The 11,475-nt window shown below is 50.1% G+C and overlaps 1 protein-coding gene across 1 annotated transcript in view; it reads left to right on the forward strand.

The window, feature by feature from the left end:
- Window positions 1-434: 434 nt before the first annotated feature.
- Mrpl3 (mitochondrial ribosomal protein L3) overlaps window positions 435-11,475 on the forward strand; it is a gene marked incomplete at its 5' end in the record, with an annotated part of 20,468 nt that continues 9,427 nt past the window's right edge. The window contains 8 exons of the mRNA XM_013028040.1: window positions 435-738; window positions 2,957-3,048; window positions 3,147-3,245; window positions 4,228-4,327; window positions 5,619-5,679; window positions 6,957-7,065; window positions 7,804-7,881; window positions 10,457-10,534. Of these exons, the coding sequence (XP_012883494.1) occupies window positions 435-738; window positions 2,957-3,048; window positions 3,147-3,245; window positions 4,228-4,327; window positions 5,619-5,679; window positions 6,957-7,065; window positions 7,804-7,881; window positions 10,457-10,534 (921 nt within the window). The remainder of the gene's footprint in view (window positions 739-2,956; window positions 3,049-3,146; window positions 3,246-4,227; window positions 4,328-5,618; window positions 5,680-6,956; window positions 7,066-7,803; window positions 7,882-10,456; window positions 10,535-11,475) is intronic.

Below are 11,475 nucleotides of genomic sequence, written 5' to 3' on the forward strand. Positions count from 1 at the left end.
GAAGGAAGTCCCCCTCTGAGGAGCTGCAGGAGTTTGGGGTCTTGTTGTTGTTTGATTTTTTTTAATTTCCTTTTATTTTGTGCCAGTCCTCGGGTTTGAACTCAGGGCCTCGGGGGCTGCTGTTCTTGCCACATCTAGGAACTCCAAGGATGGCGCTCTACCCCTTGAGCCCCAGCACCACTTGCGGTGTTCTGGTGGTTCATGAGAGATGAGAGTCTTCACGGACGCTCCTGCCCAGGGCTGGCTTTGAACCTTGATCCTTAGGCCTCAGCTTCCTGAGTAGCTAGGATGAGGGGCGGTGAGCCACCGGCGCCCGGCCCTACAGAGGGTGTGTGTGTGTCAGGGGGTTTAGTGGCCTCCCCTGCATTCAGGCAAGATGACGGGGAAATCCGTTTATTCCAGAGGAGGAGAGGACACTTTTCCTCTGCCATTGAAATGTGAACTGGAAAGAAAAGCTTATTCGCAACCCAGACCTCTTCCTGAGACCTTCAGGACACAAACGCCAAGCGCAGGCCCTAGGCAGGAATGATGACTGGCTTGATTTTCTTTTCAGATCCGACGCCTGGCTTGTGGTTCGAACTCTCCACAGCCGGAGTCCAACTTGGTGGGACGAGCATCTTTCGGAAGAAAATGCTTCCTTCGTCAAGCAGTTGGTCTCGGAAGAAAATGAAGCTCAGTTAGCAAGTAAACTGAGTCCTCTGAAAGATGAACCCTGGCCTATACATCCTTGGGAGCCAGGTAAGGGGTTCTGTGTTTAATTCGTTATCTTCACCCAGTTTCTGTGTGGCTGGACACATTGAGAAGCATAGTGACAGATAAAACATTCACTTTGTGAATTTTTGTATCCTGAAGTGTATGTTGGTCCTGGGTCTTGAACTCTGGGCCTGGGCACTGTCCCTCAGCTCTTCAGCTCAAGGCGAGCGCTCTACCACTTGTGCCACAGCGCCACTTCCAGTTTTCTGGTAGTTTATTAGAGATGAGAGTCTCACGGACTTTCCTGCCTGGGCTGGCTTTGAACCTTGATCTCAGCTTCCTGAGTAGCTAGGATGACAGGCGTGAGCCACCAACGCCCAGCTTAGCTTGGCTTTTTTTTTTTTTGCTTGGTTGGCACTCTTACCGCTTAAGCCATTTCTCCAGTCTGTTTATTGCTGGTTAATTGAAGATAGACTCTCACAGACTATTACTCTCCGGGCAGATTTCAAACCATGAACAAGCCACTGTCAGCCAGCTGGCCACAAGATTCCCCCCCACCCCCTTTAAATAAAGATGAAACACCTTGAGAAAACGTTTTGTAGATGAGAGGAGAATTGATCTGGGTACGTTTTCTTTTTTTTTTGTTGGTCGTGGGGCTTGAACTCTGGACCTGGGCGCTGTCCCTCAGCTCTTCAGCTCAAGGCGAGCGCTCTACCACTTGAGCTACAGCACCACTTCTGGTTTTCTGGTGGTTTATTGGAGATAGGAGTCTCACAGTCTTTCCTGCCCTGGCTGGCTTTGGACCGTGATCCTCAGATCTCAGCCTCCTGAGTAGCTAGGATTATAGGTGTGAGCCACCAGCGCCCGGCTTCTGGGTATGTTTTCTTGTGTGACATTAAAACAACGTAAAATGCGACGGGAAAGGAGAGGCTAAATTGGGATCTCTGCTAGGTAGATGTTGTCAGTTTAGCCAACAAGTCTGAACGTCACCATGGTGGCCAGCATTTTAGCAGTCCCCTCCATAGCATCTCTGTAGTCCCGGCTTGGAATTGGAGCAGATGGTGTTTTCTGATATTGTTGGATCTAACTTGATCTGGGAAAAGCATAATGATGGGTGTCTGTGCCCTAGATTACACTATTATCTTAAAACTGGTAAGTATTGATTTATCTCTTGTATTTATTTTATGTCAGTACCAGGGCTTGAACCCAGGGCCTGGATGCTGTGACCCTGAGCTTTTTCACTCAAGGGCGGCAATCTTACCGCCTGAGCCACAGCTCTCCATCCAGCTTTTTGCTGGTTGAAGATAGTCTTCACAGAGTTTACGTGCAGTAGCCAGTTTTGAACCAAGATTCTAAAGTCTCAGCCTCCTGAGTAGCTAGGATTATAGGTGTGAGCCGCCGACATTCAGAAACTGTTAAAGCTGGCATGAATTAATTTATCCACTTTTTTAAAATGTTGTATAGTTCTTTTCCACTTGTTTGATTTGATGATTTGGTGTTTATTGAGCCGTCAGTGTATTTACACTAGGCATGGTTGAGGACAGTTGGTTTTGCTTTATTATCTGTGTGTGTGTGTGTGTGTGTGTGAAAGAGAGAGAGAGAGAGAGAGAGTCAGCCTTAGGGCTGGTATTTAGGGCCTAGGTACTATCCCAAAGTCTAGCACTCCACCACTTGAGCTGCAACTTCTTTTTTTTTGTTGTCATTGGTGGTTGTGGGGCTTGAACTCTGGGCCTAGGCGCTGTCCCTGCACTCTTCAGCTCAAGGCAAAGTGCTCTACCACTTGAGCCCCAGCACTTCTGGTTTTCTGGTGGCTAGCTGGAGATAAGAGTCTCATGGATGGTCTGGGAAGGTGGCTCAGTGGTAGAGCACTTGCCTTGCATGCCTGAGGCCCTGGGTTCGATTCCTCAGCACCACATAAGCAAACAGAAAAAAAAGCCGGCGCTGTGGCTCAGGTGGTAGAGCGCTAGCCTTGAGCTAAAGAGCTGAGGGATAGTGCCCAGGCCCAGAGTTCAGGACCCACGACCGGACCCAAAAAACAAAAACAAAAAAAAGAGTCTCATGGATTTTCTGCCCAGGCTGGCTTTGAACCGCGATCCTCAGCTCTCAGCCTCCCTAGTAGTTAGGATGACAGGCGTGAGCCACCGGCGCCCGGCTAGCTGCAACTTCTTCTAGGCCTACTCTCACTCAGATCGGAAACACGATTGTAGGAAAGCCTTGCCTGGGGTTGGCACACATTCAAGGAGCGTCGGCTTGAATTCCCCAGGTTCTTCTCGAGTCGGTGTGATCGCCCTGAAGCTGGGCATGATGCCCCTGTGGACCAAAGACGGGCGGAAGCACGTGGTCACGTTGCTGCAGGTACGCAGCGGCCGGCGCACGCGGGGGTCTGAGTGGGGGCCCAGCTCTGTGCGTCTGGGCCCAGGCTCAGTGGGATTTTTTTGGTTTGTTTGTTTCAGGTTCAAGACTGTCATGTCCTAAAATATACTTCGAAGGAAGATCACAATGGCAAGATGGCGGCCCTGACCGTCGGAGGGAAGACTGTGTCCCGCTTCCGTGTAAGCACGCATTTCTATCCCTCCAGCCGTAGGTTGGAGATCTGCGCGTTTTGTGGCTCTGAGACGGTTCTGTCGCCATCAGTGGGGGGAGACTGTGCAGAGAGCCGTTCTGCCCAGGGGTCTGCGACGCTTGGATTGTCTGGAGCAAGCCACAGCACCTGCCGAAGCTCTAGCACTAGTCTGCCTGTGAGGCGGTGACGGTGGCATTTACTCAGTTTGTCACAGGGCTCCATGGATGGTTTTCTTTGTCACAGGGCTCCATGGAGGTTTTCTGTCATTGCGGGGCTTTTTGTTTGTTTTTTGGTACCAGTCCTGAGGCTTGGATTCAGGGCCTGCGCTGTCCCTGAGCTGCTTTTTGCTCAAGGCTACTCACAGCGCCTCTTCTGGTTTATTTTGGTGATTCATAGGAGAGAAGCATCTCACTGATTTTTTTTTTTCCCTGCCCCAGGCTGGCTTTGAACCCCTGGTCCTCAGATCTCCGACTCCTAAGCAGCTAGGATGACAGGCAGGAGCCCCGGGCAGGCGCCGGCTCTCCTGCTGTTTCTGAAGTATTGTGTTCACATTGGGCCCTACGGCTCCTGATGGGCATAAACCTCACCTCTTTGTTCTGTCAGGAAAGAACACATGCCTTACTTTTGTGTTTTCCCCTCTGCTCTCAATAACTTGGTTTCAACTCTCCACCTTTATTATTATTACTATTTTCCATCGGTCGTGGGGCTTGAACTCTGGGCCTGGGCACTGTCCCTCAGCTCTTCAGCTCAAGGCGAGCGCTCTACCACTTGAGCCACAGCGCCACTTCTAGTTTTGTGGTGGTTTTATTGGAGATAGAGTCTCATGGACTTTTCCTGCCCGGGCTGGCTTTGAACTGTGATCTTCGGATCTCAGCCTCCCTGGTAGCTAGGATGACAGGCCTGAGCCAGCAGCACCTGGCTCCCACCACCTTTATTATTTTAAAACCTCACCTTTGGTCCTTTTCTTCTAGAAACCTGCATCTGTCTTGAAATTTTACCAGCAACTTGGATTACCACCCAAAGAGAAAGTCAAGATCTTCCACGTCACGGACAACGCTATAATTAAACCAGGTAATCTGCGGTTGGAGAGCAGAGAGAGGCAGAAATACCCAGGTCTGTTATTTGTTTAATGTCAGCCCTTCTGATAAAAGTGAAATCCAAAACACCAAGTCCCAAACACTTATTTTCCACATATCAACCCCGCATCTAATTTAATCACCAGGAACCAACAAGTCTCCCTCTCTCAAGGGAGAAGGGTGGCGGCTTCTTTGTGTTTCACGGGAGAGGGAGGAGCGCTTTTGTTTGTGCTGTGAGACAGTCTTACATGTTAAAAAGCTGCTCCAAAGAAAAACGCTTTCACCTCTCAGATGGGGGCTCGCTGTTGGGAGGTTGGCATTTTCATCTCATCTTCTAGACTCTTCTTGGTGAGTCAGAAGAGGTTACAGGCGGGGGCTCAGATTCCACGGAAACATTCCAGACTCTCTTGCTGCCCCTGGAGTTCCAAAAAGGGCAACTGGGCTTATGATTACCTTTGACTGTGTAGTTGGAAAAAAAAAAAAAGGCAACATTTGTGTGTTTGCGCTTCAGAAATGCTCCCCAAGCGGGGCTCACGCCTGCCATCCTTGCTACTCAAGAGGCTGAGATCTGAGGATCACGGTTCAAAGCCAGCCTGGGCAGGAAAATCCGTGAGATCTCATCTCCAATGAACCACCAGAAAACCGGAAGTGGTGCTGTGGCTCAAGTGTTGGCCTTGAGCTGAAGAGCTGAGGGACAACACCCAGGCCCAGAGTTCAAGCCCCATGACTGACCAAAACAAAACAAAAAAACCATGCTCCCTGATCTCTTGAACTTGAGTTGTAAACACGAAAGCAGAATGACCCCCGGGCGCAGGGAATGGAATTGAGCAGCGGGCGCAGCAGTTACTAGAGGCTGGCGGCGTTGCTTGTGAGCGCTGCAGTGTGGACAGCTCCTTCTCTTTTTGGTACTAACACATCTTGATTTTTGTTGTTGTTGTCGTCCATCGTGGGGCTTGAACTCTGGGCCTGGGCGCTGTCCCTCCGCTCTTCAGCTCAAGGCAAGCGCTCTACCACTTGAGCCACGGCGCCATTTCCGGTTTTCTGGTGGTTCACTGGACAGGAGTCTGGTGGACTTCTGGCTTTTTCTGGTGGTTCCTTGGAGAAGAGTGTCCCGGTCTTGGCTGTGTCCGGGCATGCCTCATGTCTGGGCTTACAGAAGCGGGAGAGCCCCCTGGCGCTGGCTGTGGGGTGTCGGTAGGCCTCCCTCCCCGCCACAGGTTTGGTCTGACAGAGCTGTTGTGCGCTGACGAGCTTCTTACCCACTGTTTCCATGTTCTCCCACAAAGGCACGCCCCTGTACGCCGCACACTTCCGCCCAGGGCAGTACGTAGACGTCACCGGCAAAACGTGAGTGCTTGTATTCTCGCTCTTTCCTTGTGAAGTTAAAAAAAAAAATAGCTGGTGCTGGTGGCTCACACCTGTCATCTTAGCTACTTAGGAGGCTGAGATCTGAGGATCATGGTTCACAGCCAGCCTGGGCAAGAAAAGTCCGTGAGACTCTGTTCTCTAATAAACCATCAGAAAAGTGGAGCTGTGGCTCAAGTGGTAGAGCGCTCGCCTTGAGCCCAGGCCCAGAGTTCAAGCCGAAGGACTGGCAAACAAAAAGAAAAAACACTTGCCTTATTTCCAGATAAATCTGAGTAACGCCATGATATCTCACATGGTGGTGTTTTTTTGTTTTTTAATCAGTCTGGTTTTCTGGTGTTTCGTTGGAGATCAGAGTCTCTCCGACTTTCCTGCCCGGGCTGGCTTTGAACCACGATCCTCAGATCTCAGCCTCCTGAGTAGCTAGGATGCCAGGCGTGAGCCATGGGTGGCCGGCTTTGTTTTTGTTTTGTTTTCTATTCTGAGTTGAGTTTCCATGTATTAGATTGGTCTCCGTGGGCAGCAATTAAAAACTAGCGTGAGCACAGGGAAGAAGACGGGCTGTGTGTGTGGTGATGTGCATAGTTGTATAAAGCAGGCTTTTTCTGTCATGGCCCGGGCACACCGGAAGCCGAGGAGTTCTCATCCTTGTTTGCCTTGTGTTTCTGTTCACAAAGTCACCTACGAGTGGGCGGGCCACCTGTGCCACCAACCACCACCGGGCACCCCCGGGCCGTATGAAGCCAGTCCCTGCCGGGCCATTCCCGCCTCGGCCTTTGGTGTAAAAGCCTATTTACCAAAGCGGTTCCCACGGCACGTGGGCTGGCCGCGTGATGCGTTCTCCTGCAAGATCGAGACGCGGTGTGTAATTAGCTGGCAGATAATTAACGCTTTCATCTTATAATCATTTATGCTTAAAATGAGCTCAATTAGCAGCTGTAATTTACCTGGCACGCACTTTTATTGGTACCTATACCCCAGTTGTTTTTTTTTAATCAGTCATGGGGCTTGAACTCTGGGCCCGGGCGCTGTCTCTCAGCTCTTCAGCTCGAGGCGAGCGCTCTACCACTTGAACCACAGCGCCACTTCCGGTTTTCTGGTGGTTCATTGAAGAGTCTCACGGACTTTCCTGCCTGGGCTGGCTTTGAACCGTGATCCTCAGATCTCAGCTTCCTGAGTAGCTAGGATGACAGGCAGGAGCCACCAACGCCCAGTTCCACACCAGTCTCTATGCACATTTTGTGGGTTATGTTTTTCAGTATCGGAAAAGGATTTCAGGGCGTTATGAAAAGATGGGGATTTAAAGGGCAACCTGCTACTCACGGCCAAACGAAAACCCACAGGAGACCAGGAGCCATCTCAACTGGGGTAAGTATGAGGAAGAAGGGGGATCCTGCCCTCCCGCCCCCTCCCCTCCTCATCCTCCAGCTCTTCAGCAGGGCCGAGGGAGGGGAGGGGACAGCGGCGACAAGACAGGATGCGGGGACACAGGCAGGAAGGGCCAAGGGACAGAGGACACAGGGAGCGTGGCCACAAGTCTTCCTTCACCGTGGACGTGCCGATTCTGTGTCTTGATGTTTTTCTTCTCTTTGGTCAAACCTCATTTACCTTTTCCATGTGAAAAATGAAATTGTGGCTGGGCACCAGTGGCTCACGCCTGTCATCCTAACTACTCAGGAGGCTGAGAGCTGAGGATGACCGTTCAAAGCCAGGAAAGTCTGTGAGACTCTTACCTCCAATAACATCAGAAAGCCGGAAGTGGCGCTGTGGTTCAAGTGGTAGAGCGCTCGCCTTGAGCTGAGGGACAGCGCCCAGGCCCAGAGCTCAAGCCCCACAACAGACAAAAATAATCAGGTTGTGGTTAATGAGAAAGTCATGATGTCATTTAAGTGCCAATTTCATCTTCCCATCCCTGACCCCTTTTCTGGGTCTCCCCCCCCCCCCCCATGTGCTGTGGTGTAGTTGGGCTGGCTCCTTCAGTGTCGTCTGTTACCAGCTCCGAAAGACGTTCCTGCCGACTGCGGGCGGAAGGCCGGCGCTCTGTGTTGTGGGTGTGCTGGGGCTCTTGGTGGGTGTGCATAGTGTTCACTTTGGTTTTCTTGTCAGGATGTCGCTAGAGTGTGGCCCGGAACCAAACTGCCCGGGAGAATGGGGAACGTGGACCGGACGTCATTTGGACTCAGAGTAAGTGTGGGCATCCCCCTGTCGGTGACCGCCGCCATTCCATGTGCACATGCGCCTGCGCGCCACCCCCCAACACGCCCAGTAGCCTAGTTCCGAATCCAGCAGTTCTGGAAGGATGTTCTCAGACGCCTGTGACCAAACGACAGGGCCAGTAGGTAGAATATTCTCCTTCTGTGAAGAAGGATGCCAGAGAGCCCTACAGTACGTGTCCCTCTGCGTTTCCTTGTCGGTCAGGAGAGGAGGGGAGAACGTTCCTCCTGAAGGATCCCCGGGTCACAACTGTGACGTCAGCCTCTCTGCAGGTAGAGATGGGAGCCTCAGGTCAAAGGCTGAGGCCGTGCTGTGAAGGTTAGCTTCAGAGAAGCAAGAGGGGGGAGGGCGTGGGCCAAGTAGCAGAGCACCTGCCCAGCATGGGCCTGGTAGAAGGTGTTTATTACAGATACCGGTGTATTTAAAAGAAAGAGGCTGACTTTTGATCTCTATGAACCTGAGAAATGTCAGTTGTGTTGTATTATCATAGGTGCTATGTTAAATATTGAAAATAACTTCATACCTGTATATTTTTGTTTGTTGCCCGTCCTTGGGCTTGAACTCAGGGCTTAGGCACTGCTCAAGGCAAGCGTTTTACCACTTGAGCCACAGTGCTACTTGAGGCTGTTTCTGTGTATGTGGTGCTGAGGACTCAAACCCAGGGCTTCATTTATGCTAGGCAAGCACTCTACCACTGGGCCACCTTCCCAGCCCTATACCTACATATGTTTGCAGCTGTGTTTCAAGGCAGAGGTACAAGAAAATAACCCAGAGACCAGGGGTAGACGCTGCTCAGGTTTCAGGCACGTCTTTCCATTCTCTTTTAAAAAGTAAATGTGTGTGTGTGTGTGTGTGTGTGTGTGTGTGTGTGTGTGCATGTGTGTGTGCTTTTATATAGAAGCCAGGCACTGGTGGCTCACGCCTGTCATCCTAGCTACTCAGGAAACAGATCTGAGGATCACAGGTTGAAGCCATCCTGGGCAGGGAAGTCTGAAACTTCTCCAAATAGCTACCAAAAAGCTGGAAGTGGACCTGTGGCTCAAGTGGTTGAGCACAAGAGCAATGGCTAGGCCCTGAGTTTTAGCCTCAGGATCAGCTTTTTTTGGTAAGTTTTTATTCGCAAAAGTGTACACATTTTACATCCTGCGTCACAGGATGGACAGGTGAGACAAGATGGTGAAGAGACGGGGAAAGCAACGTGGAAAGCCTCGGTGTGAGGCGGAAGGTCAATTGACAGTGGGGATAGGATGGGGTGTGTTAGGGCCCAGCCACTGGGTGGCGCTCACACACGGGTGGCAAGTCTACACACGCTTTTTTGGCCGGTTGTGAGGCTTGAACTCTGGGCCTGGGCGCTGTCCCTCAGCTCAAGGCTACACTCTACCACTTGAGCCACAGTGACACTTCAGCTTTTTTCTTTTTGCTTGTGTGGTGCTGAGGAATCGAACCCTAAACACTCTCTCTCTCGGCTAAACACACACACACACATTCTCACTCACGAGGCTAAACACTCTTTCGCACGTCACTTCTGCTTATGTGGTGCTGAGGAATTGAACCCAGGGCCTCATGCACTTGAGGCGAGCACTCTACCACTGAGCCACCTTCCCAGCCCAGCAAACACGCTGCTTTTTTCTTCCTTCCTCTTCCCCTACCTCTTAAGCTCTCTCTCAAGCATGCGCACACACACTCTCTCTCTCTCTCTCTCTCACCTAAACACACACACCCACACACACCCCCACACTCTCACTCTCACTCTCACACACACACACACACTTTCGAGCCACTTCTGCTTATGTGGTGCTGAGGAATCGAACCCAGGGCCTCATGCACTTGAGGCAAGCACTCTGCCACTGAGCCACCTTCCCAGCCCAGCAAACACGCTGCTTTTTTTCTTCCTTCCTCTTCCCCTACCTCTTAAACACACACACACTCTGAGTTCTGAAGAGCCCCTCTTAGGCTGCCTAAGGGCGCCCTTTCCACCTGTCAGCCCTCGTAGATCTCTCCTCTCCCAAATGTTCCCTCTCCTCAGTCATCTCTCGACTGTCTTCTCCCACGTGCAGTGTTTGTCCCTCTTTCTGAAGGCCGTCCACTCAGCGCACTTACGTTAGAAATCAGATCCCGCCCACTGCACTCCTCCGTTTCTAGCTGCAGCAAAAAAATAAAATTACATCTTTGCTGTTCCTGTTTTCTGGTGGTTCATTGCAGATAAGAGTCTCACAGACTTTCCTGCCCCAGGCTGGCTTTGAACCACGATCCTCAGATCTCAGCCTCCTGAGTAGCTAGGATGACAGGCGTGAGCCACCAGTGGCTGGCTAAAATTACATTTTTTTCAAAGGACAACACAAATGGTCTCGGCCCATTGGCTCTCCTGGCTGCCCACAGTGAGAGCTTTGCGAGAAGTCTTGCCTGTTGTGGTGAGCATGCAAGCTCTGGAGATGCGGTCTTGTGCAGCTGGCAGGATTATTGACGGGCTACGCTTAGTCTGAGCGATACTAATTGTTCCCAGTGTTAACTGCTAAAAGCCACCTTCCTTCCTTTGATGTTCTAGGTGTGGAGGGTCAACACGAAGCACAATATAATCTACGTCAACGGCTCAGTGCCTGGACATAAAAACGGCTTAGTAAAGGTATGTCCGCCCTGACTTGATTGCCTCGATGCAAGTACACAGTGTCCACCGTGCAGTCTTCCAGAGTTCATTGCAGACGGGCTGTTACCAGGACAAACACAAGCACAGCTAGGTTAATCATCATTTACGTTCACATCACTGCGTTACACCTCCATTTACTATCAGTGCTTTTAGTGTCAGAAACAGCCTTTGGGAGCGACAGATCTATGAGAGAGTAACTGAGAACTCCCTGTTTGGATCAAAATGTGACCATTTTTATCAAATTAGAACAAGGTCTTGTATTTAATCTTTTCGTTCCTAGATTCAACCCAAGATTAAAAATAATAATAATAAACTCGGCATCCTTTTTTTTTTAATGTTCTGGGCAAATTGCTGGTAATTTCTTCAAACTGTTTTCATGAGAGACATTGAAATGGATGATTTTTTTTTCCCTGTGTAGCTCTTCCTCACAGCTGTGGAGTTATTCCAACTAAATTATTCATTTCTCGCTGCCAAAGTGAATATACCCGTTTTACTCTGTGTATATAATTACACGGCTGTTTTTTAATTGCTCTCTGAATAAAGGCTAGAGGATGAGTCACGAGCTTTGAGGAACCCAATAATGTTGTCTGAAAGTAAAGCTCAAACGTTTTAGATCATATCAATATCAGTACCAAAATTCCCTTGGCTCTGAACTCAATCTGAATTTTCTCTGGGCACAGAGCTACTATAAATACTTGTAGGCTTACTGGTTTTGCTCAAGATTCTGTTTTTAATGAAAATGCTGTTTACTAAATATAAGCTAATTTCCTTAACAGCAAGATGATATTTGTGGTTGTGTGCTCTGAAGAGTTATGATTAACAAAAATGCTGGTAAACTTTACACTTCTTAAACCTCAGCTCAAAATTTTTCCGTGCGAAAGCCAGGCGCCGGTGGCTCACGCCTGTCATCCTAGCTACTC

The sequence above is a fragment of the Dipodomys ordii genome, unplaced genomic scaffold (assembly GCF_000151885.1).
Source record: "Dipodomys ordii isolate 6190 unplaced genomic scaffold, Dord_2.0 Scaffold107, whole genome shotgun sequence".
NCBI lineage: Eukaryota > Metazoa > Chordata > Mammalia > Rodentia > Heteromyidae > Dipodomys > Dipodomys ordii.